This window comes from Oncorhynchus gorbuscha, linkage group LG20 (assembly GCF_021184085.1).
Source record: "Oncorhynchus gorbuscha isolate QuinsamMale2020 ecotype Even-year linkage group LG20, OgorEven_v1.0, whole genome shotgun sequence".
Lineage (NCBI taxonomy): Eukaryota > Metazoa > Chordata > Actinopteri > Salmoniformes > Salmonidae > Oncorhynchus > Oncorhynchus gorbuscha.
In genome coordinates, this window is record NC_060192.1 from 45469134 (window position 1) to 45495643 (window position 26510).

At 45.4% G+C, this 26510-nt stretch overlaps 2 protein-coding genes across 2 annotated transcripts in view; one reads left to right on the forward strand and one right to left on the reverse strand.

Moving 5' to 3' along the window:
- Positions 1-8599: 8599 nt before the first annotated feature.
- Positions 8600-13730, reverse strand: ddias (DNA damage-induced apoptosis suppressor). Its single transcript, XM_046317115.1, has 4 exons — positions 13365-13730; positions 11611-11772; positions 9226-9349; positions 8600-9055 (listed from the first exon to the last, which is right to left on the reverse strand). Exons 1-4 carry the CDS (start codon positions 13478-13480, stop codon positions 8600-8602), a joined length of 858 nt encoding a protein of 285 aa, XP_046173071.1. The 5' UTR covers positions 13481-13730.
- Positions 13731-20509: 6779 nt separating this feature from the next.
- LOC124006928 (DNA polymerase theta-like) overlaps positions 20510-26510 on the forward strand; it is a 35517-nt gene continuing 29516 nt past the window's right edge. The window contains exons 1-3 of the mRNA XM_046317116.1: positions 20510-20641; positions 21066-21247; positions 21364-21494. Coding sequence (XP_046173072.1) covers positions 21082-21247; positions 21364-21494 — 297 coding nt within the window. The 5' untranslated portion in view covers positions 20510-20641; positions 21066-21081. The remainder of the gene's footprint in view (positions 20642-21065; positions 21248-21363; positions 21495-26510) is intronic.

Below are 26510 nucleotides of genomic sequence, written 5' to 3' on the forward strand. Positions count from 1 at the left end.
GACTGGGGGTCAGCCTGATGAACCATGTAGACTGGAGGTCAGCCTGATGAGCCATGAAGACTGGGGTCAGCCTGATGAACCATGTAGACTGGAGGTCAGCCTGATGAACCATGAAGACTGGAGATCAGCCTGATGAACCATGAAGACTGGAGGTCAGCCTGATGAACCATGAAGACTGGAGGTCAGCCTGATGAACCAAACTACTCAGTAATCTCCTCCATGAAGACTGGAGGTCAACCTGATGAACCATGAAGACTGGGGGTCAGCCTGATGAACCAAACTACTCAGTAATCTCCTCCATGAAGACTGGAGGTCAGCCTGATGAACCAAACTACTCAGTAATCTCCTCCATGAAGACTGGAGGTCAGCCTGATGAACCAAACTACTCAGTAATCTCCTCCATGAAGACTGGAGGTCAACCTGATGAACCATGAAGACTGAAGACTGGGGTCAGCCTGATGAACCAAACTACTCAGTAATCTCCTCCATGAAGACTGGAGGTCAGCCTGATGAACCAAACTACTCAGTAATCTCCTCCATGAAGACTGGATGGTCAACCTGATGAACCATGAAGACTGGGGGTCAGCCTGATGAACTAAACTGTAGACTCAGTAATCTCCTCCATGAAGACTGGAGGTCAGCCTGATGAACCAAACTACTCAGTAATCTCCTCCATGAAGACTGGAGGTCAGCCTGATGAACCAAACTACTCAGTAATCTCCTCCATGAAGACTGGAGGTCAACCTGATGAACCATGAAGACTGGGGGTCAGCCTGATGAACCAAACTACTCAGTAATCTCCTCCATGAAGACTGGAGGTCAGCCTGATGAACCAAACTACTCAGTAATCTCCATGAAGACTGGAGGTCAACCTGATGAACCATGAAGACTGGGGGTCAGCCTGATGAACCAAACTACTCAGTAATCTCCTCCATGAAGACTGGAGGTCAGCCTGATGAACCAAACTACTCAGTAATCTCCTCCATGAAGACTGGGGGTCAGCCTGATGAACCATGAAGACTGGAGGTCAGCCTGATGAACCAAACTACTCAGTAATCTCCATGAAGACTGGAGGTCAGCCTGATGAACCATGAAGACTGGAGGTCAGCCTGATGAACCAAACTACTCAGTAATCTCCTCCATGAAGACTGGAGGTCAGCCTGATGAACCAAACTACTCAGTAATCTCCATGAAGACTGGAGGTCAGCCTGATGAACCAAACTACTCAGTAATCTCTGTTACAGCAGCAAAGGGGGGACCAACTCCATATTAAAGCCTTCCCAGAAGAGTGGAGGCTGTTATAGCAGCAATGTTCCATCATCTAGTGGAAAGCCTTCCCAGAAGAGTGGAGGCTGTTATAGCAGCAATGTTCCAACATCTAGTGGAAAGCCTTCCCAGAAGAGTGGAGACTGTTACAGCAGCAATGTTCCTACATCTAGTGGAAAGCCTTCCCAGAGGGTTTCACAGCAGCTTTAGTAATGACTTCCCAGAAGAGTGGAGGCTGTTACAGCAGCAAAGGACCAACTCCATATTCAAACCTTCCCAGAAAGTGGGCCTTCCCAGAAGAGTGGAGGCTGTTATAGCAGCAATGTTCCTACATCTAGTGGAAAGCCTTCCCAGAAGAGTGGAGGCTGTTATAGCAGCAATGTTTCAACATCTAGTGGAAAGCCTTCCCTGAAGAGTGGAGGCTGTTATAGCAGCAATGTTCCAACATCTAGTGGAAAGCCTTCCCAGAAGAGTGGAGGCTGTTATAGCAGCAATGTTCCATCATCTAGTGGAAAGCCTTTCCAGAAGAGTAGAGGCTGTTATAGCAGCAATGTTCCTACATCTAGTGGAAAGCCTTCCCAGAAGAGTGGAGGCTGTTATAGCAGCAATGGGGAAACCAACTCCATATTAATGCCCATAATTCTGCAATGAGATGTTCAACGAGCAGATGCCCAAATACTTTTGTTCATGTAGTGTACATGCATACCCCCAAAATATATATATATGGAAGTTGAAAATCTACATTCAAAATGCATATTTATTAAAGAACATAACCAAGCACACAGGTTTAAGAAAAATACAAATATATTAAAATAAAATAAAAACATTAAACGTCACAGGTCTTATACTGTACATATCATATCAGACCTATCTGACATATCATATCAGACCTATCTGACATATCAGACCCATCTGACATATCATATCAGACCCATCTGACATATCAGACCCATCTGACATATCATATCAGACCCATCTGACATATCATATCAGACCCATCTGACATATCATATCAGACCTATCTGACATATCAGACCCATCTGACATATCATATCAGACCTATCTGACATATCAGACCCATCTGACATATCTGACATATCAGACCTATCTGACATATCATATCAGACCTATCTGACATATCATATCAGACCTATCTGACATATCATATCAGACCTGACATATCAGACCCATCTGACATATCATATCAGACCCATCTGACATATCTGACATATCAGACCCATCTGACATATCATATCAGACCCATCTGACATATCAGACCCATCTGACATATCATATCAGACCCATCTGACATATCATATGACCCATCTGACATATCATATCAGACCCATCTGACATATCATATCAGACCTATCTGACATATCATATCAGACCCATCTGACATATCAGACCCATCTGCCATATCATATCAGACCCATCTGACATATCATATCAGACCCATCTGCCATATCATATCAGACCTATCTGACATATCATATCAGACCCATCTGACATATCATATCAGACCTATCTGACATATCATATCAGACCTATCTGACATATCAGACCTGACATATCATATCAGACCTATCTGACCTATCTGCCATATCATATCAGACCTATCTGACATATCATATCAGACCTATCTGACATATCATATCAGACCTATCTGACATATCATATCAGACCTATCTGACATATCATATCAGACCTATGCATTCGGAAAGTATTCAGAGTCCTTGATTTTTTCCAAATTTTGTTAGGTTACAGCCTTATTCCAAAATTGATTAAATAATATGGGGTATCTCCCCTCAATCTACACACAATGCTCCATAATGAAGGAAAAAACAGGGTTAGACATTTTTGCAAATGTATTAAAAATAAAAAAAAACTGAAATATGACATTTACTTAAGTATTCAGACCCTTTAATCAGTTTAACCTCTCTTGGGTAGGGGGCAGTATTTTCACGTCCGGATGAAAAGCTTGCCCAAAATAAACTGCCTGTTACTCGGGCCCAGAAGCTAGGATATGCATATAATTGGTAGATCTGGATAGAAACCACTTTAACGTTTTCAAAAACTGTTAAAATATGTATGTATGTGAGTATAACAGAACTGATATGGTAGGCGAAACCCCGAGGACAACCCCCCCCCAAAAAAATTCAGCCTACCACAATTTTCAATGGCTATCACTTTTATTATAAGGCCAAGTCCTCCCAGATTGCAGTCCCTAGGGTTTCCACTAGATGTTTATAATTGGCTCATTCATCCCCCTCCTCTCCCCTGTAACTATTCCCCAGGTCGTTGCTGCAAATTAAAACGTGTTCTCAGTCAACTTACCTGGTAAAATAACGGATAAATAAAATAAAATAAATGTTAACAGTCTTTAGAAAATAGTTTCATGCTGTTTTTTTGAAAAATGACCCAGAAATTGTAGATTTTCTAGGTGGCTCCCATTTTGGCTGTAGTGTTTCCAAGCGCGTGGAAGAGAGGGTGTTCTGTGGTATTTTTCTCCGGTAAAGACAATAACGATTCTCCGTCTTAAATGCTATCGTTTATTTACATATTAGGGGACCTAAGGTTTTATTATAAACGTTGTTTGACTTGTTTGGACAAGTTTATTAGTAATGTTTGGGACTCATTTTGTATGCATTTTGATGGAGGGAAACTGGGTGGATTATTGACTGAAGTGCGCCAGCTAAACTTAGTTTTTATGAATATAAAGAAGGATATTATCGAACAAAATGACCATTTGTGATGTAACTGGGACCTTTTGGAGTGCCAACAGAATAATATCATCAAAGGTAAGGCATTTTTATATTGCTTTTTCTGACTTTCGTGGCCCACCTGCCTGGTTGAAATATGTTTTTCATGTGTTTGTATTCGGGGTGCTGTCCTCAGATAATCACATGGTCTGCTTTCGCCATAAAGCCTTTTTGAAATCTGACACTGCGGCTGGATTAACAAGAAGTTATGCTTTATTTTGATGTATTACACTTGTGATTTTATGAAAGTTAAATATTTATAATTCTGTAGTTTGAATTTCGCGCTCTGCAATTTCACTGGATGTTGGCCAGCTGGGACACTACCGTCCTACCTGTCCATAAGTAGTTAAGCACCTTTGGCAGCGATTACAGCCTCGAGTCTTCTTGGGTATGATGCTACAAGCTTGACACACCTGTATTTGGGGAGTTTCTCCCATTATTCTTTGCAGATCCTCTGAAACTGTCAGGTTGAACGGGGAGCGTCGCTGCATAGCTATTTTCAGGTCTCTCCAGAGATGTCGATCAGGTTCAAGTCCAGGCTCTGGCTGGGCGACTTAAAGACATTCAGAGACTTGTCAACGAAGCCACTCCTGCATTGTCTTGGCTGTGTGCTTAGAGTCATTGTCCTGTTGGAAGGTGAACCTTCGCCCCAGTCTGAGCGTTCTGGAGCAGGATTTCATCAAGGATCTCGCTGTACTTTGCTCCGTTCATCTATGCCTTGATTCTGACTAGTCTCCCAGTCCCTGAAAAACATCCCCACAGCGTGATGCTGCCACCACCATGCTTCACCGTAGGGATGGTGCCAGGTCTCCTCCAGACATGATGCTGCCACCACCATGCTTCACCGTAGGGATGGTGCCAGGTTTCCTCCAGACGTGACATTCAGGCCAAAGGGTTCAACCGTGGTTTCATCAGACCAGAGAATCTTGTTTCTCATGGTCTGGGAGTCCTTTAGGTGTCTTTTGGCAAACTCCAAGCAGGCTGTCATGTTCCTTTTACTGAGGAATGGCATCCGTTTGGCTAATCTACCATAAAAGCTTGAGTGCTGCAGAGATGGTTGTCCTTCTGGAAGGTTCTCCCATCTCCACAGAGGAACTCTGGAGCTCTGTCAGGGTGACCATCGGGTTCTTGGTCAGCTCCCTGACCAAGACCCTTTTCCCCCGATTGCTCAGTTTGACCGGGCGGCCACCTCTAGGAAGAGTCTTGGTGGTTCCAAACTTCTTCCATTTAACAATGATGGTGACCACTGTGTTCTTGGGGACCTTCAATGCTGCAGCCATTTTTTGGTACCCTTGCCCAGATCTGTGCCTCGACGCTCTACGGACAATTCCTTCAACCTCACGGCTTGATTTTTGCTCTGACATACACTGTCAACTGTGGGACCTGATATATACAGGTGTGTGCCTTTCCAAATCATGTCCAATCAATTTAATTTACCACAGGTGGATTCCAATCAATTTGTAGAAACATCCCCAGGACGATCAATGGAAATAGGATGCACCTGAGCTCAATTTCATAGTCTCATAGTAAAGGGTCTTAATGCTGTTTTTTTATTAAGGTATCATGTTATTATTTTTAATACAATTGCTAAAATTTATAAAAATCTGTTTTTGTTTTGTCATTATGGGGTATTGTGTGTAGATTGCGTCTTGGAAATGATTTTACACAGGGACACTCGAAGTCAATCTTAAATGAATCACTGTTTATTGTCAGCGCCCTGGAGAGGTTCTAACCAACTCAATGACCCATAGTACACATGTCAATCAGGAGCTCTGCTGGGGCAGTCCCAACAGTTGTCTTACAGACGGCTATACACAGACAAGTTATATTTGCATGATTTGGCATAATTAATTCATCATTATCGTTTTGTTTCATTTATGTGATCGACCAACACTGGTTCACAGCATGTGACACACCAATACCGCACAAGGCTTCTTCTCTCTAAGCTGAGACCTTAAAAGTAAAATATCTTTTGTTCTCAAAACAAGGTTCTGGGCGTACTGCCAAATTGCAGACTGACAAGTGAGGATTCCTTCAATCAGAACACAGAAATTAGTTATTAGAAAAGCTCAAGTATAACAATTCCATCACAAATGATTGGGCGAAAATGTAATCAATTTTAGAATAAAGCTGTAACATAACAAAATGTGGAAAAAGTCAAGGGGTCTGAATACTTTCCGAAAGTATGATACTAGCCTCATGCCATGAATATGCCATCTGGAGATAACTCTGTGTTATAAAGTGTTTTTTCTAGAAGTTTCTGGGATGCTACATGTCCTACTTACATCAGTACACTCGTAACTTCAGCTTTAAAACTTCTATTAGATCAAATAAACATCAAATAAGCCATACATTTTTTATGTTGACGAAATTCGACCTCCCTACAAAAACTCCTTGCTTGGTGGGCGAAATGACAACAAAAAAACACCACATGACAATTTTTCAGTCGAGTTGGGCCTCACTCTTCCTCTTCGATACAATTCTACAAGATTTGATTTTATTGTCTTCGTGTGAACAGAACTTCTCACAGCCATTGGCCACTTGAAATGTAGACAAGGACACTGTCCTTTGGTTAAGGTACAATGCTTTAGAAATTAAAAAAAAAACTAAAATGCTTTATACTAGACATTTGAAATTCACGACATTGTTCCTCCATTTTATTATAGTCACGTTGCATATTTCATAAGTCGATCCAATTATTTTACATCCTTGACGAGGAGTGAACCGGGACACACGTCATGGAGAAGGGGGAGGAAAGAGCCCTCAGAAAGAGTCAGTAAACAGGTCTCTGGACCAATCACACGCTTTATTCTCCTCGTGGAGGGAAGGGCTAACAGACCTGCTGTCTTCGAGCTGCTGGTTGGCTAAACCCTCTGTCTGACCCTCTCTCAGTGTCTGGTGAATATGTGTAGATCTCCTGTTCTCTCTCTCTCCCCCTGTGGTTCTCCCTCTGTTCTCTCTCTCTCTCCCTGTGGTTCTCCCTCTGTTCTCTCTCTCTCCCCCAGCATGCTGTTTGTCTGTCCTTCTGGAGCACCAGGGTCTTTGAGTGGGAGAGATCACCATCTCACTGTCGTCATCACACAGTCTCATACTACCGGTCCTTCTCCCTCCAGGTGTTCTCTTCAGAGCTCTTCTCATGAACCTCTGACACTGCAGAGCTAGTATATTATCTCTGGGTCTCTTGGTGTGTGTGAGTCCTTTAGGTGTGTGTGTGTGGGTGTTGCTGGGTGTGTGTCGCCGGGCTCTGACCTGCAGTGTATGTGGTGGAGCAGTTTTCCTGATGATGGGGGTGGACTGGGACAAAGGGACACAGTCACAACACTCTGAAGGTGTGTCCATGTGTGTGTCGGTGCGGGGTGTGTGTGTGTCGATGCTGGGTGTGTGTGTGTCGATGCTGGGTGTGTGTGTGTCGATGCTGGGTGTGTGTGAGTCGGTGCAGGGTGAGTGTGAGTCCATGCTGGGTGTGTGTGTGTCGATGCTGGGTGTGTGTGTGTCGGTGCTGGGTGTGTGTGAGTTGATGCTGGGTGTGTGTGTATTGATGCTGGGTGTGTGTGTATTGATGCTGGGTGTGTGTGAGTCCGTGCGGGATGTGTGTGTGTCGATGCTGGGTGTGTGTGTGTCTGTGCTGGGTGTGTGTGTGTTGATGCTGGGTGTGTGCAAGTCCGTGCTGGGTGTGTGCGTGTCCGTGCTGGGTGTGTGTGTGTCTGTGCTGGGTGTGTGTGTGTCTGTGCTGGGTGTGTGTGTGTCTGTGCTGGGTGTGTGTGTGTTGATGCTGGGTGTGTGTGAGTCCGTGCCGGTCTGAGAGCAGTGGAAGAGGTCTGCTGAACAGTTATACTCCCCCAGGTCAGCTGTGTGTCGGTGCGGGGTGTGTGTGTGTCGGTGGTCTGCTGAACAGTTATACTGCCCCAGGTCAGCTGTGTGTCCGGGTGACCGAGGGCTGAGACCTCCATGCTGTCCAACATTAGTAATGTCCAGTAGACTTCTGTGTGATGTGGGGCTCGACTCTGTGTCTGTCAGAGTAGTGAATACGTTTCTCCCCACAGGGCTGGTCTGGGCACGATGGTCAGTTGGTGTCTGTGTGTCTGCAGGATCACAGACAAACTCCCCCAGACACTCAGAGAAGGGCAGGTCTTCCCAGGCCACAAAGTCAGATCGACAGGTTTGTTCACACACTGACCTGTACTCCTCCTCCGTGTCTGAAACACCCCTCTTCCTGAAGCTGGACGGCGCAGTCCGTATATATCCAGACTGTGTTGGAGCGGTCCACGTGAAAGAGGCAGGGGGGTGAACAGGGGAGTCAGAACCTTCACAGAAAGAGGACAGAACATCCCAGTAGCTGTTCCTACTGTGTCCCCCCTCCCCCTGACTACTGTTCCTACTGTGTCCCCCCTCCCCCTGACTACTGTTCCTACTGTGTCCCCCCTCCCCCTGACTACTGTTCCTACTGTGTCCCCCCTCCCCCTGACTACTGTTCCTACTGTGTCCCCCTCCCCCTGACTACTGTTCCTACTGTGTCCATCCTCCCCCTGACTACTGATCCTACTGTGTCCCCCTCCCCCTGACTACTGTTCCTACTGTGTCCCCCTCCCCCTGACTACTGATCCTAATGTGTCCCCCTCCCCATGACTCAGTCCTTTATCCTCTCCCCCCCCCTCATCTTCCTCCTGTTCTGCAGACGACGTGATCACCCCCGGAGACTGTTGCCAGGGTGCCTTGTGTATGTTGGTCGGGGTTGGGGTGAGGGCTAAGGTGCACTGCAGTGACATGGATCGGCCACAGGAGGGCAGTGTAGAGTCGAAGCTGTGGAGAGGAGAAGGGTGACGCAGGAGAGGAGCTGTACTGGTGTCAGCGCTGGGCTGGGGAGCTGGTCTAGGATCAGTTGTCCAGTCAGCGCAGAGAGCAGCTTGCTGTAGGAGGGTTCTGTAGTAACTGACTACAGAGCAGCCTGGAACAGAGGCCATGGGCAGAGAGATCTGACTGGCGATGAACTGGCCTGCCTCTCTCCTGTAGGGGTGGGGGCCAGATATCTGCACCAGAGACATCACAACATAGCTGGATGGAATGACAACTTCCAATCATACTACTTGGGAAACACTGGCATCATTCTGTAATAGTTGATATGTAATAACAGACAAGTGGTTTTCTTTCTCATGAAGCGGTTGAAATTATAAACCAGAACGATTAATTAAGGTTGTACCTTGATCCCAAAAACAAAATGTCTTCCAATGAAGCAGTCCTCTACGGCCTTAACCAGCAGCCTGCTTCGACACCCTGACCTCTGACCTTCACTTCCCACTGGACCGGAAGACTCCTCCACCAGCCTGGACACACAAAACCACTTTGTTTATCCATGTTGCCATTCTCATACAAACACAATCTTTTCATTCAACACACCGTAACCCCGTGGACTACACAGGAACTAAGTTCACCGTAACCCCGTGGACTACACAGGAACTAAGTTCACCGTAACCCCGTGGACTACACAGGAACTAAGTTCACCGTAACCCCGTGGACTACACAGGGAACGTGGACTACACAGGAACTAAGTTCACCGTAACCCCGTGGACTACACAGGAACTGACTCACAGGAACTAAGTTCACAGGATCTAAGTTCACAGGATCTAAGTTCACAGGATCTAAGTTCACCGTAACCCTGTGGACTACACAGGAACTAAGTTCACCGTAACCCCGTGGAATACACAGGAACTAAGATCCGCAAGCTCATGTCTTAAAAATATTGCAGAGTTCCTGGAAAAAAAGTATTGTGCATTTGGAAAGTATTCAGACCCCTTCCCCATTTCAACATTTTGTTAAGTTACAGCCTTATTCTCTTTTTCCACTTAATCTACACACAATACCCCATAATGACACAGCAAAAACAGTTTTTTAAAAATGTTTACAAATGTACTAAAAATAAACAGAAATACCTTATTTACATAAGTATTCAGACCCTTTACTATGAGACTATGAAATTGAGCTCAGATGCATCTTGTTTCCATTGATCGTCCTTGAGATGTTTCTACAACTTTATTGGGGTCCACCTGTGGTAAATTCAATTGACTGGACATGATTTGGAAAGGCACACACCTGTCTATATAAGGTCCCACAGTTGACAGTGTATGTCAGAACAAAAACCAAGCCACGAGGTCGAAGGAATTCCGAGACAGGATTGTTTCGAGGCACAGATCTGGGGAAGGGTACCAAAATATTGAAGGTCCCCAAGAACAGTGACCTCCAATCTAAAGTGGAAAATTTTTGGGATCCACCAAGACTCTCCCTAGAGCTGACTGCCCAGCAAAACTGAGCGGTCGGGGGAGAAGGGCCTTGGTGAGGGAGGTGACCAAGAACCTGATGGTCACTCTGACAGAGCTCCAGAGTTGCTCTGTGGAGATGGGAGAGCCTTTTATGGTAGACTGGCCAGACGGAAACCACTCCTCAGTAAAAGGAACATCACAGCCCCCTTGGAGTTTGCCAAAAGGCACCTAAAGGACTCTCAGACCATGAGGAACAAGATTCTCTGGTCTGATGAAACCACGGTTGAACCCTTTGGCCTGAATGTCACGTCTGGAGGAAACCTGGCACCATCCCTACGGTGAAGCATGGTGGTGGCAGCATCATGTCTGGAGGAAACCTGGCACCATCCCTACGGTGAAGCATGGTGGTGGCAGCATCACGCTGTGGGGATGTTTTTCAGGGACTGGGAGACTAGTCAGAATCGAGGCATAGATGAACGGAGCAAAGTACAGCGAGATTCTTGATGAAGTCCTGAGCGATCTGGAGCAGGTTCTCAGATTGGGGCGAAGGTTCACCTTCCAACAGGACAACAACCCTAAGCACACAGCCAAGACAATGCAGGAGTGGCTTCGGGACAAGTCTCTGAATGTCCTTGAGTGGCCCAGCCAGAGCCTGGACTTGAACCCAATCGAACATCTCTGGAGAGACCTCAAAATAGCTGTGCAGCAATGCTCCCCATCCAACCTGACAGAGTTTGAGAGGATCTGCAGAGAAGAATGGGAGAAACTCCCCAAATACAGGTGTGCCAAGCTTGTAGCGTCATACCCAAGAAGACTTGAGGCTGTAATCACTACTTATATATATATATATATATATATATATATACACACACACACACACACACACACACACATTTGCAAAAATGTCTAAAAAACAGTTTTTGCTTTGTCATTATGTGTAGAGTGGAAAAAACAATGTAATCAATTTTAGAATAAGGCTGTAACCTAACAAAATGTAGAAAAAGTCAAGGAGTCTGAATACTTTCCGAATGCACTGTAGAATCTCTACATTGAAAACAGGCGGTTGATGTCAGCGACCCTCATCGAATATTCAAAAAACTATTACAATGAGATGTATCCACCAATCCAAAGAAAGGATAGGCGGGACCACCAGACAGAACACCAGTCCACCAATAAGGCTGTACCTGTGAAGGTGGGTGGATAGGGAAGGGGTGTGTTATCTGTGAAGGTGGGTGGATGGGGCAGGAGTGTGTTACCTGTGAAGGTGGGTGGATGGGGCAGGAGTGTGTTACCTGTGAAGGTGGGTGGATAGGGCAGGAGTGTGTTACCTGTGAAGGTCGGTGGCAGGGGCTCCAAAGAGGGGGTTGAGACAGCTCCCGAACACAGTCACCCCAAATATGGTGTTGTCTCTGGTGACCCTTAGAGCCAGGCGGTACCTGTAGACCAGGTGTGGTTCCAGACAACTGTAGCAAGACCTGGAGCAGTGCCATCAAGAGGAGAACAACACTACAGTCTGACAGACAGCACCAACATGTGGTTAAACACACCTCATACCCCCCTCCCTGTGTCTGGGAGGCTCCCTGTGTCTGGGAGGCGCCCACCCCCCCCCCCCCTCCCTGTGTCTGGGAGGTGCCCAACCCCCTCCCTGTGTCTGGGAGGCTTCCAGGATAGTTACTGGGTGGCCAATCATCCTCCAGGATAGTTACAGTGCCAATCATCCTCCAGGTTAGTTACTGGGTGGCCAATCTTCCTCCAGGTTAGTTACTGGGTGGCCAATCTTCCTCCAGGATAGTTACTGGGTGGCCAATCTTCCTCCAGGATAGTTACTGGGTGGCCAATCGTCCTCCAGGATAGTTACTGGGTGGCCAATCTTCCTCCAGGATAGTTACTGGGTGGCCAATCTTCCTCCAGGATAGTTACTGGGTGGCCAATCTTCCTCCAGGATAGTTACTGGGTGGCCAATCATCCTCCAGGATAGTTACTGGGTGGCCAATCATCCTCCAGGTTAGTTACTGGGTGGCCAATCTTCCTCCAGGTTAGTTACTGGGTGGCCAATCATCCTCCAGGTTAGTTACTGGGTGGCCAACCATCCTCCAGGTTAGTTACTGGGTGGCCAACCATCCTCCAGGTTAGTTACTGGGTGGCCAACCATCCTCCAGGTTAGTTACTGGGTGGCCAACCATCCTCCAGGTTAGTTACTGGGTGGCAGCCATCCTCCAGGTTAGTTACTGGGTGGCAGCCATCCTCCAGGTTAGTTACTGGGTGGCCAATCATCCTCCAGGTTAGTTACTGGGTGGCAGCCATCCTCCAGGTTAGTTACTGGGTGGCCAATCATCCTCCAGGTTAGGTACTGGGTGGCCAATCATCCTCCAGGTTAGTTACTGGGTGGCAGCCATCCTCCAGGTTAGGTACTGGGTGGCCAATCATCCTCCAGGTTAGTTACTGGGTGGAAGCCATCCTCCAGGTTAGTTACTGGGTGGCCAACCATCCTCAAGGACATCCTTTTATTCCAGCACTGGTCTAACCACCTTGCAGCCTAAACATCAGCTGCTCAACAGGACCTTGATAAGCAGACCTGTGTGTTTCAGAGTTGGATGAAAAGCCTGCACAGCCAGGAGCTCTCCAGATGGAGGGTTGACCACATGTTGATAACATGTGACTAACAGTGCAGTTCCACATTGTGAGGGGTTGAGTGTCTTGATCAAGGGCCCAACAGCAGGAGACGGTAGGTCGACATGGAGTCAGACAGCAGCCTTCCAGTGTCAGTAATGCTTTACTCTTCCACATCGGTGTAACAAGTGTTGAATTCCATAAATAACGACAAAGTCTTTATAGATCCCATGCCTGAAATTACTGGACATTCCTTTTGTTGTTGTTGTCAGTGCCCTTTTTAATGTTGCACACTTTCCTCTCCTTCTGCATTCCCCTTCCTAAACATCCCCTGCACCGTTTCGCAAGTGATCATAGCGATGATAATTGACGTTTCCAAACGTCAAAACACAGCTTCGGGATTGTATTTCCCACAGAGCCAGTAGTTGGATAATTAAGCCAAGGGCTTTTCGATAACCAGTGTGTCTCTTACCTGGCCGTGTCCGTCTGTTGCATCCTGGAGAAGCATCCTCTGCAACAGGGGTATAACACACACGAGTCCTGAAGAGACAACACAACACAGTCCACCAGAGCCCTTCTCACTGACATTAGCGGACTGCTTCTCCAGAAATACGTAACTTATCTAAATGTGTATAACTAGCAGCTAACTAGTTACCGGTAGCTAGCAAACCTACGATTAAGTGTGCTTGGTTGATCTGCTTTCTTGCCTCTCTCGACAGCTATAGCCTTCGTATATAAAACATGTACAATATCTACTAGATTTTTGTTAATTTACTCAAATTCATAGCAGGCATGTGAGAAGCACCGTGTCCGACCGCCAATCTTTCAAACAGCGACGTCCGGTTTGATACCGTCGCTCCAACGCATGCGTCGAAATCCGGTTATAATTCTTCTTCTTTGGTAGAATGGCGTTCGCAACAATTAAATGTGCCTTCCGCCACCTACTGTGCGGGTAGATAAAAATGTTTTTTTTTTTTTTAAATGAAAACATTTGGGTAAAAATACAGTATATAAAATATTATACAAACTAATACTAACAAAAACAAATTAACAAAAAAAAAATCTACCTGCTTTTCTGTAAAAAAAACTCGTTCTAATCAGTTCCCAACACAGGCTCTGAATCCTCCTGGCAGGGAGTCTTGAAGTTATGATATCCAGCTTTTTGGACTTCTTAGACAGTTGTGCTGTACAATTAATCACTGTGGTTCTAAATGCCACAAAATCCCCCTTCTTCACAATGAGTGTATCCAGATCACCCGATTGATTTAAAACACCAGCCACTGGTTGCTATGCATCCACTGCCATATCCTGTTGCCTCTTGCCCCTTCGACTCTCTTCGTCACATCCACATAGGAGATCTGCTGCGTGGCCCTGATCCGTGACATCTCGACCTCCTACACCCTAACAGGGCACTCAAGGAAGTCCAGAGTATGATCCCTACCACAGTTACAACATTTTCCATTCACAGATTCTTCAATATCATACGTCTCCTGTCTGCAAACATTTGTCACCTGACCACATCCTTTACAATTAAAAACAAAACTTGGGGTAAACCTTTGAAGTACATGTTTTTGATACTTCTTATCATCCACCAGCAACCTCTGTTGAGGGGAATAGAGATCCAAGGGAATCAATTGAAAACCAGTTACCAATGTGGATAAAAATGGTCCAGAACCTGACCCGACAAGCCACACCTAGTGGATCGTATGTAGTCGTTACCAATGGGTAGAAATGGTCCAGAACCTGACCCGACAAGCCACACCTAGTGGGTCGTATGTAGTCGTTACCAATGGGTAGAAATGGTCCAGAACCTGACCCGACAAGCCACACCTAGTGGTCGTATGTAGTCGTTACCAATGGGTAGAAATGGTCCAGAACCTGACCCGACAAGCCACACCTAGTGGATCGTATGTAGTCGTTACCAATGGGTAGAAATGGTCCAGAACCTGACCCGACAAGCCACACCTAGTGGTCGTATGTAGTCGTTACCAATGGGTAGAAATGGTCCAGAACCTGACCCGACAAGCCACACCTAGTGGGTCGTATGTAGTCGTTTTAAAAAGAAGAGTCAGAGTGAATTGTTTGGATCAATTTTAGTCCCATTGCTCAGTATGCCTATCGCATGCAGTGTCCTCTCATACATCTTCCAACAAGATAAGACAGCTAGGAATCAACCCAGATGCGTCCAATTATATGTCTCCAAAGAATATTGGATTGCCCATACTATTGGCTCTCATAAGGTTTCTGGTTAGATCTGAGGGATCTAGGGAACACACTTAATGTGTTGTAGAGTAGTGATCTGAGGGATCTAGGGAACACACTTAATGTGTTGTAGAGTAGTGATCTGAGGGATCTAGGGAACACACTTAATGTGTTGTAGATATGTGGTAGTAGAGTAGTGGTCTGAGGGAACACACTTAATGTGTTGTAGATATGTGGTAGTAGAGTAGTGGTCTGAGGGAACACACTTAATGTGTTGTAGATATGTGGTTGTAGAGTAGTGGTCTGAGGGAACACACTTAATGTGTTGTAGATATGTGGTAGTAGAGCAGTGGCCTGAGAGCACACACTTAATGTGTTGTGAAATCTGTAGGAAAATGTCTTGTAATGTTTAAATTTTTTTTATATATAACTGCCTTAATTTTGATGAACCCCAGGCAGAGTGGGGATCCATAATAAATACAAATGGCCTCTGTGATCCATGAATCAATCCAACACCCATGTCCAAGAGGCAAACCTTTTGATTGATTGCAACCAAGGTGTGTTTAAGAAAATTGTTGGAAGGAAATGCATATGTGGGGTAATATATAGCCACATGATTGTACTTTGTAATGCATTTGGGGCTATGGAGTGGGTGGAGTAGAACGTGTTGCTGGGTATTTATACCTCAGTCCCCCATGAAATAACACCACATATAGATTCTACAGACCCCACTGACTATTCCCAAACCAACTTTTACATCTGCAAATAGAATAGTGTTTTCTCTATAAGCCAATATGTTATTTATAGGCCATACATTGTATTGCATTGCAGTGAATTGGAGTAGGTGGGAGTAGAACGTGTTGCTGGGTATTTATACCTCAGTCCCCCTTGCTTGAAATAATACAAGGTATAAATTATACAGACCGTGGTGAGTAATCCCAACCACACTTTTACTTCAGCTTCTAGAATAGTCTTCTCTATGTATATCATATACAGTGTATTGTATTGGCAGCATTTATTTGACCTTGGAACATGTTTTAAAACCCACATTTTAATACAAATGCCACTTAACTATGAACACATATAAATCAATGTTAATGTTCAGCCTATTATTTTTTTTATAAATCATGAATAAATACAGTTTTGCGACACCTTTCTATGATTACGACCTCTATTTGGACAATTCCTTGACCCGGAAGTACGTTTTTAGTGTTGCTGGTAATGCCTTTGTATGATACCCCTCTGAACATGTCAATTCTTTAAAGGTCAGAAAGCTCAGAACAGTTTCATAAACTCCTATTTAAAATATGAATTAAAGTGTTGCTGTAAATGTGGATGGTTTGAGGATAATTTAGATTTCCCAAGTGAAAGTCCATGTTTCCGACTGTCAACGAACGGAAGTTGTTGTACACCGTCGGACTTTTTTTTGTGAAACACTGGCGGTATTTTCGATTCTTCACGTATGTTTCCATCTTCCTACAAAATATTTATTGTTGTCCCCTTTCTTTTATTTGTTGACATTATTTGCAGAAACAAACGTAGCTTACTCTGTGATACATTCAGAAGTGTTGTATGCTAATGTTGTTAACGTTATCTGGCTAAAACGTTGAATTTTGTAGCAAAACGTGACAACAACTAACGTAAAGCTAACGTAGCTACTTTAACGTTAGCTAACGGTTGTTAGAAGTATACTAATGAATGTTTTTTATTTCACCATGATACTCTGTCGTAGTGCCTGTTTGCTCCAGCCAGCCCAGTAAACAGGGAGGTCGGATATGGAGGGTCGCTGAGCCCTGCTCTCTACCGGGGTCGGTCAGCCAGTCCAGCCGGACAGGACTCCGGTTAGGAGACGCACAGTTAGGACGACAGGATGAGCTCCGCCGCCCCCCCGGCCAAGAGGAAATGTTACATGGGACGACATCAGGTCATCAAGAAAAACAGGTGTTTTTCTTCTCCACACAACACTGAGTTAACCTGTCATGTTAACACACCTGTGTCCCACTGTGGAACAGCAGTTGACTCGTTCACAGAATGTACTGGACTAGATTTCGAAACTCGGTTATTTACTATATTATAACATTTAAGAGGTTTTAATATTATTAGGGATGGGCACTGCTACGGACGTTCGTATTTGATTACTTGCTAGTTACTTATTAGAATAAGAAAAAATAGCCCTATTTGAATGAAAATGCTTTTCAAGAGTGTAGCTTGTTATTTTCGGTCAATCAAAGCAGCACTACCGTCAACACGTTTATTGGTCGCGTACATATATATTTACAGATGTTATCGCAGGTGCAATGAAATGCTTGTGTTTCTAGCTCCAACAGTGCAATCCAAAAATTAAAAAGAAAGAAATGAAGAAATATCAGAACAAGCAATATCAGAATGATCAATGGTCTGTTATAATCTCCACCCGGCACAGCCAGAAGAGGACTGGCCACCCCACATAGCCTGGTTCATCTCTAGGTTTCTTCCTAGGTTCTGGCCTTTCTAGGGAGTTTTTCCGAACCACAGTGTTTCTACACCTGCATTGCTTGCTGTTTGGGGTTTTAGGCTGGGTTTCTGTACAGCACTTTGAGATATCAGCTGATGTAAGAAGGGCTATATAAATACATTTGATTTGAAAAGGTGAGTACAGCAGTAGTTATATAGGAACCATTACTAGAATACAGTATATACATATGAAGTGGGTAAAACAGTATGTAAACATTATTAAAGTGACCAGTGTTCCATGTCTATGTACATAGGGCAGCAGTCTATAAGGCACAGGGTAGAGTCCTGGGTGGTAGCCAGCTAGTGACTAAGTTCAGGGCAGGGTACTGGGCGGAGGCCGGCTAGTGGGGACTGTTTAACAGACCGATGGCCTAGAGATCGAAGTGGTTTATCAGTCGCTCGGTTCCAGCTTAGATGCACATGTACTGTCTCCTAGGGCCGGGACAATACCAGTATTGGAATATTTTTTAAACACTGAGCACACCAAACTATTTGGACCTTTAAAAACCTGCTGTATGTAAAATAGTGTGTGCTATAGCTTGGAAAATACATAACTCTGGATGACCGCATAATTATGTTTGTTTCCAAAATTAGGGTTGTTTTCCTAAAAGGTAAATTCGCTTCGTGTTTTGTTACCTTGCCACGATAGTAATGAGTATCTCAATACTGGTATCGTCCCATCCCTACTGTCTCTGCATTCTAGATGGTAGATGGGTGAACAGGCTGTGGCTCGTGTAGATGAGGTCCTTGATGATCTTCTAGATGGGTGAACAGGCTGTGGCTCGTGTAGATGAGGTCCTTGATGATCTTCTAGATGGGTGAACAGGCTGTGGCTCGTGTAGATGAGGTCCTTGATGATCTTCTAGATGGGTGAACAGGCTGTGGCTCATGTAGATGAGGTCCTTGATGATCTTCTAGATGGGTGAACAGGCTGTGGCTCGTGTAGATGAGGTCCTTGATGATCTTCTAGATGGGTGAACAGGCTGTGGCTCGTGTAGATGAGGTCCTTGATGATCTTCTAGATGGGTGAACAGGCTGTGGCTCGTGTAGATGAGGTCCTTGATGATCTTCTAGATGGGTGAACAGGCTGTGGCTCATGTGGATGAGGTCCTTGATGATCAAATCAAATGTATTTATAAAGCCCCTTTTACATCAGCTGATATCTCAAAGTGCTGTACAGAAACCGAAAATTACAGACACCGACATTTCTAACTCATACCAAAGCAATTTAGATCCAGTTGCAGAGGGAGGTGTTCAGTCCCTGGCTCCTGAACTTAGTGATGAGCTTTGAGGGGATAATGGTGTTGAACGCAGAACGGTAGTCAATGATCAGCATTCTTACATAGGTCTGGCTTTTGTCCAGGGGGAAGTGTGTAGTCTGATGGCGATTGTGTTGTCTGTGGATCTATTGGGGCGGTAAGCAAACTGAAGTGGGTCTAAGGTGGCAGGTAGAGTTGATATGATTCTTGACTAGTCTCCCAAAGCACTTCATGATGACAGAAGTGAGTTCTATGGGCCGGTAGTCATTCAGTTCAGTTAGCTTTGCTTTCTTGGGTACAGGAACAATGGTGGACATCTTGAAACATGTGGGGACAGCGGACTGGGATAGGGAGAGATTGAATATGTCTGTAAACACTCCAGCCAGCTGGTCTGCATGCGGTCTGAGGACGTGGATCGGGGTGCCATCTGACGGCAGCCTAGCAAGGGTTAACACGCTTGGAAGTCACATCGGCCATGGGCATCGGGAGCACACAGTCCTGTTATAACCCTGTGATCATTACTATATTATAACATTATAACATGACTAGATGTTATAACCCTGTGTTAATGATTATATTATAACATGACTAGATGTTATAACCCTGTGATCATTACTCTATTATAACATGACTAGATGTTATAACCCTGTGATCATTACTATATTATAACATGACTAGATGTTATAACCCTGTGTTAATGATTATATTATAACATGACTAGATGTTATAACCCTGTGATCATTACTCTATTATAACATGACTAGATGTTATAACCCTGTGATCATTACTATATTATAACATGACTAGATGTTATAACCCTGTGATCATTACTATATTATAACATGACTAGATGTTATAACCCTGTGATCATTACTATATTATGATATGACTTTATGTTTTAATGTTTTAACTCAGTGTTTCTCTCTGCAGTGTCCCCGACCCTGAGCAGCCACTCACCCCACGACGCTCCAGTCGCCTGCAAAACACTCATATACACACGCCGCGAGACAACACACACACGGCCCGGAATGTGGCTGCAGGACAGGTGTGTGTGGTAGGAGACTCCTCCTTAGACCCTGGAGAGGAGATGCTGCAGGTTCTGGAAGCTCTGGATCCTGGAGGGATGAAATTAACACATGGGGTAGAGATGGGGGTATCTTTAATCCAGAGAGGGGTATCCCACGCCTCAGCAGCTCCAGCCCAGACCTCCCACAGCCTGACACCAGGACCAGAGGTCGGGGCTAGGGTTGGACTGGGATCAGGTGTGTGTGAGAATCCAGGGCTGGTTCAGACAGCGGACTGTAAGGACCTGGCTCACTGCCTGCTGTTCAGTGAAGACTCAGAGGACAGAGAGCATGCTGGGAGGCTTCCACACAGACCTACGGACGCCACACCCCCTCAGAAGAACTGCAGCTCCAGAGGGTGTGTTTTTCCCAGTAGATTAATATACAAACAAAAAACATTTATTTGATCTTGTTCTAACTTTTTTGACGTGGTTGTACCTTTAACAGCCGTGCCAATAAATGTTTATATCATTTGAATGCTGTCGTTGACAGTAGGAAGCGCAGGGCTAGGGGGAGGAGCTCTGAGACCACACCCACAGGAAGAGGAAATGGTTCCTGCCAGAATGCTGACTCCCCATTGGACGTGTCTGATGACTTCATCCTGTTCAGACCCTCCCACCTTGTACGGGTGAGGGAGAGCGCAGCGCTACAGCAGTCTCTGAGGAACAACATGTCAGCCTCTGTTCTCACACCCCCTACTGGGCTGGAGGCCAGCACACTCAACACTACAGGTACGGGATGAAAGGGTGTGTAGTGTGTGTTGTGTGTAACGTGTGTGGTGTGTAACGTGTAACGTGTGTGGTGTGTGGTGTGTAACGTGTGTGGTGTGGTGTGTAACGTGTGTGGTGTGTAACGTGTGTGGTGTGGTGTGTAACGTGTGTGGTGTGTAACGTGTGTGGTGTGTAACGTGTGTGGTGTGTAACGTGTGTGGTGTGGTGTGTAACGTGTGTGGTGTGTAACGTGTGTGGTGTGTAACGTGTGTGGTGTGTGTGGTGTGTAACGTGTGTGGTGTGAGGTGTAACGTGTGTGGTGTGTAACGTGTGTGGTGTGGTGTGTAACGTGTGTGGTGTGTAACGTGTGTGGTGTGTAACGTGTGTGGTGTGTAACGTGTGTGGTGTGTAACGTGTGTGGTGTGTAACGTGTGTGTTTCCCCAGGTCTATCAGGGGGTTTATGCGTCCAGACGAGCAGTGTGACAGGTTGTTGTTGTCCAGCTGGGGGCTGCCTGCTGCGGTCCTTGAACGCTACCGTCGTCATGGTGTCTCCTCCATGTTCCCCTGGCAGGCTCAGTGTCTCAGTCTGGGACGCGTGCTGCAAGGACACAACCTGGTCTACTCAGGTACCCTGACCCCTTGACCCTACTAATCTACCCCGCCCCAGAATCCTGACCCCTTGACCCTACCAATCTACCCCGCCCCAGAACCCTGACCGTTAACCCCTGACCTCTAATCCCAGCCCCAACCAGTGCAGGGAAGACCCTGGTGGCAGAGCTGTTAATGCTGAAGAGAGTCCTGGAGACCAGGAGGAAAGCTCTGTTTATTCTGCCCTTCGTATCCCTGGCCAAGGAGAAGATGACCTACCTACAGGTACAGTGGAAGTTAGAGAGGGATAGAGGGAAGGAGAGGCTGAAATGCTCTGTGTATTTGTACAGGGCCTTGCAGAAAGTATTCAGACCCCTTGGATTACCTCACATGTTATTGTCTTACAAAGTGAGATTAAAGTGAAATTGTCATTTCTTTTGTCAACAATCTACACATAAATTAAACAACAAAAATATAGTCGTTGCATGAGTATTCAGCTCTCTGAGTCAATACATGTTTGTTAGAATCACCGTTGCCAGTGATTACAGCTGTGAGTCTTTCTGGGTCAGTCTCTAAGAGCTGTGAGTCTTTCTGGGTCAGTCTCTAAGAGCTGTGAGTCTTTCTGGGTCAGTCTCTAAGAGCTGTGAGTCTTGCTGGGTCAGTCTCTAAGAGCTGTGAGTCTTTCTGGGTCAGTCTCTAAGAGCTGTGAGTCTTTCTGGGTCAGTCTCTAAGAGCTGTGAGTCTTTCTGGGTCAGTCTCTAAGAGCTGTGAGTCTTTCTGGGTCAGTCTCTAAGAGCGGTGAGTCTTTCTGGGTCAGTCTCTAAGAGCGGTGAGTCTTTCTGGGTCAGTCTCTAAGAGCGGTGAGTCTTTCTGGGTCAGTCTCTAAGAGCTGTGAGTCTTTCTGGGTCTGTCTCTAAGAGCTGTGAGTCTTTCTGGGTCAGTCTCTAAGAGCTGTGAGTCTTTCTGGGTCAGTCTCTAAGAGCGGTGAGTCTTTCTGGGTCAGTCTCTAAGAGCGGTGAGTCTTTCTGGGTCTGTCTCTAAGAGCGGTGAGTCTTTCTGGGTCTGTCTCTAAGAGCTGTGAGTCTTTCTGGGTCTGTCTCTAAGAGCTGTGAGTCTTTCTGGGTCAGTCTCTAAGAGCTGTGAGTCTTTCTGGGTCAGTCTCTAAGAGCTGTGAGTCTTTCTGGGTCAGTCTCTAAGAGCTGTGAGTCTTTCTGGGTCAGTCTCTAAGAGCTGTGAGTCTTTCTGGGTCAGTCTCTAAGAGCTGTGAGTCTTTCTGGGTCAGTCTCTAAGAGCTGTGAGTCTTTCTGGGTCAGTCTCTAAGAGCTGTGAGTCTTTCTGGGTCAGTCTCTAAGAGCTGTGAGTCTTTCTGGGTCAGTCTCTAAGAGCTGTGAGTCTTTCTGGGTCAGTCTCTAAGAGCTGTGAGTCTTTCTGGGTCAGTCTCTAAGAGCTGTGAGTCTTTCTGGGTCAGTCTCTAAGAGCTGTGAGTCTTTCTGGGTCAGTCTCTAAGAGCTGTGAGTCTTTCTGGGTCAGTCTCTAAGAGCTGTGAGTCTTTCTGGGTCAGTCTCTAAGAGCTGTGAGTCTTTCTGGGTCAGTCTCTAAGAGCTGGGAGTCTTTCTGGGTCAGTCTCTAAGAGCTGGGAGTCTTTCTGGGTCAGTCTCTAAGAGCTGGGAGTCTTTCTGGGTCAGTCTCTAAGAGCTGGGAGTCTTTCTGGGTCAGTCTCTAAGAGCTGGGAGTCTTTCTGGGTCAGTCTCTAAGAGCTGGGAGTCTTTCTGGGTCAGTCTCTAAGAGCTGGGAGTCTTTCTGGGTCAGTCTCTAAGAGCTGGGAGTCTTTCTGGGTCAGTCTCTGAGAGCTGGGAGTCTTTCTGGATCAGTCTCAAAGAGCTGGGAGTCTTTCTGGGTCAGTCTCTAAGAGCTGGGAGTCTTTCTGGGTCAGTCTCTAAGAGCTGTAAGAGGGGATGTCTGATAGTATTTCTGATAAACAAAGTGTGTTTTTAGGATCAATTGAGAAGTTCATCAAAGTATCTGAACAATATTTCCAGCTCTCTCCCTTTCGATAACCACTCAGCATGAAAGGAACAAATGTAATGTTCTGATCCAGTGGAAACATCGTAGAATACCTGATTACATCTTATCCCTTTTGCACAAATAGCCTGCAGCTGTGTCTGTCCCAAGCTCACTGGCTTGGGAAACTGAGGGTCCAGAATATTTTTTACAATGTTGCAAGTTTGCTAGTGCGATTTTTGGGCCTGCCTAGTTGATAGTTGATGCAATGTTTACAGTTTGTTGCAAACAGGCCATGTCATTTATAGGATATTTTATTTTATCAGCATATTTTCTACCTGCAGGCTGCAATGTATTTATTTGTTGGCTTTATGTCGGCTATCTCTACATAGTTGGCAATATAAGTTAGATTTGTATAATTTAGATAGAACGTAGATTAACCACAGACTGATTTTGAGATACAAAGGCTATTATATATTCAATTAAACTGTTCCAGGAAAATGTGCATATGAACATCATGATTGGCACATATATCTCTGTACCGTAATACCCTGTATATAGCCTCCACATTGACTCTGTACCGTAATACCCTGTATATAGCCTCCACATTGACTCTGTACCGTAATACCCTGTATATAGCCTCCACATTGACTCTGTACCGTAATACCCTGTATATAGCCTCCACATTGACTCTGTACCGTAATACCCTGTATATAGCCTCCACATTGACTCTGTACCCGGTACCCCCTGTATATAGCCTCCACATTGACTCTGTACCCGGTACCCCCTGTATATAGCCTCCACATTGACCCTGTACCCGGTACCCCTGTATATAGCCTCCACATTGACTCTGTACCGTAACACCCTGTATATAGCCTCCACATTGACTCTGTACCGTAACACCCTGTATATAGCCTCCACATTGACTCTGTACCGTAATACCCTGTATATAGCCTCCACATTTACTCTGTACCGTAATACCCTGTATATAGCCTCCACATTGACTCTGTACCGTAATACCCTGTATATAGCCTCCACATTGACTCTGTACCGTAACACCCTGTATATAGCCTCCACATTGACCCTGTACCCGGTACCCCCTGTATATAGCCTCCACATTGACCCTGTACCCGGTACCCCCTGTATATAGCCTCCACATTGACCCTGTACCCGGTACCCCCTGTATATAGCCTCCACATTGAATCTGTACCGTAATACCCTGTATATAGCCTCCACATTGACTCTGTACCGGTACCCCCTGTATATAGCCTCCACATTGACTCTATACCGTAATACCCTGTATATAGCCTCCACATTGACTCTGTACCGTAATACCCTGTATGTAGCCTCCACATTGACTCTGTACCGGTACCCCCTGTATATAGCCTCCACATTGACTCTGTACTGTAATACCCTGTATATAGCCTCCACATTGACTCTGTACCGTAATACCCTGTATGTAGCCTCCACATTGACTCTGTACCGGTACCCCCTGTATATAGCCTCCACATTGACTCTGTACTGTAATACCCTGTATAAAGCCTCCACATTGACTCTGTACCGTAATACCCCGTATATAGCCTCCACATTGACTCTGTACCGGTACCACCTGTATATAGCCTCCACATTGACTCTGTACCGTAATACCCTGTATATAGCCTCCACATTGACTCTGTACCGTAATACCCTGTATAGAGCCTCCACATTGACTCTACCGTAATGCCCTGTATATAGCCTCCACATTAACTCTGTACCGGTACCCCCTGTATATAGTCTCCACATTGACTCTGTACCGTAATACCCTGTATAGAGCCTCGCTTTTGTTATTTGACTGCTGCTGTTGAATACTTTGTTTATTTTCTATTTATTTACTGCACTTTTTTTTTTTACTTCTTAAAGCATTGTTGGTTAAGGGCTTGTAAGTAAGCATTTCACTGTAAGGACTACTACACCTGTTGTATTCAGCATTTTACTGTAAGGTCTTCTATACCAGTTGTATTCGGCGCATGTGACAAATAACATTTTATTTGATATCGGTAGAAATGGTAAGATAAATTGTCACTCCAAATGGAAAAGGTTTCCGACCCTTGGTGTAGCCTGTTACCAACTACATCAGGAGCACAAAGCCAGAATCTGCAAAGGCCAGCTGCTGCAGCAGGAGGGTCAGGAACAGGTTCTGGTTATCTTGATCTCTGGCTCCCTCTTGAGTTATTTGTGTGTGTTAATTATTTAATCAAACGGCGTGCTTAAAGCATCAGACCAGTTCGGTACGTAAAGTTGATTTATTAAAACACATAGTGTTTTAACACAACGTGTCATTAACAACTTCACTGAGTACCACTCTTCATATTTTCAACATGGTGGTGGCTGCTATATGTTATGGGTATGCTTGTCAAATGAACTTTTCAGCAGGACAATAACCTAAAACACAAGATGACATTGAATGTTCCTGAGTTGCCTAGTTACAGTTTTGACTTAAATTGGTTTGAAAATCTATGACAAGACTTGAAAATGGCTGTTTAGTAATACCCTTTTCAGAGCTTGAAGTATTTTTGAGTGAAGAATGTGCAAATATTGTATAATCCAGGTGTGCAAATCTCTTAGAGACTTACCCAGAAAGACTCACAGCTCTTAGAGACTTACCCAGAAAGACTCACAGCTGTAATCACTGCCACAGGTGATTCTAACATGTATTGACTCAGGAGTGTGAATACTTATGTAAATGAGATATTTCTGTATTTCGTTTTGAATACATTTTCTAAACTATATAAAAACATGACATACAATCGGGAAGTATTTTCACCCCTTCCCTTTAGACGGTGTGTGTTCTCAGTGTGTCCTGTCCAGAGTGTGTCCTATCCAGAGTGTGTCCTATCCAGAGTGTGTCCTATCCAGAGTGTGTCCTATCCAGAGTGTGTCCTGTCCAGAGTGTGTCCTGTCCAGAGTGTGTCCTGTCCAGAGTGTGTCCTGTCCAGAGTGTGTCCTGTCCAGAGTGTGTCCTGTCCAGAGTGTGTCCTGTCCAGAGTGTGTCCTGTCCAGAGTGTGTCCTGTCCAGAGTGTGTCCTGTCCAGAGTGTGTCCTGTCCAGAGTGTGTCCTGTCCAGAGTGTGTCCTGTCCAGAGTGTGTCCTGTCCAGAGTGTGTCCTGTCCAGAGTGTGTCCTGTCCAGAGTGTGTCCTGTCCAGAGTGTGTCCTGTCCAGAGTGTGTCCTGTCCAGAGTGTGTCCTGTCCAGAGTGTGTCCTGTCCAGAGTGTGTCCTGTCCAGAGTGTGTCCTGTCCAGAGTGTGTCCTGTCCAGAGTGT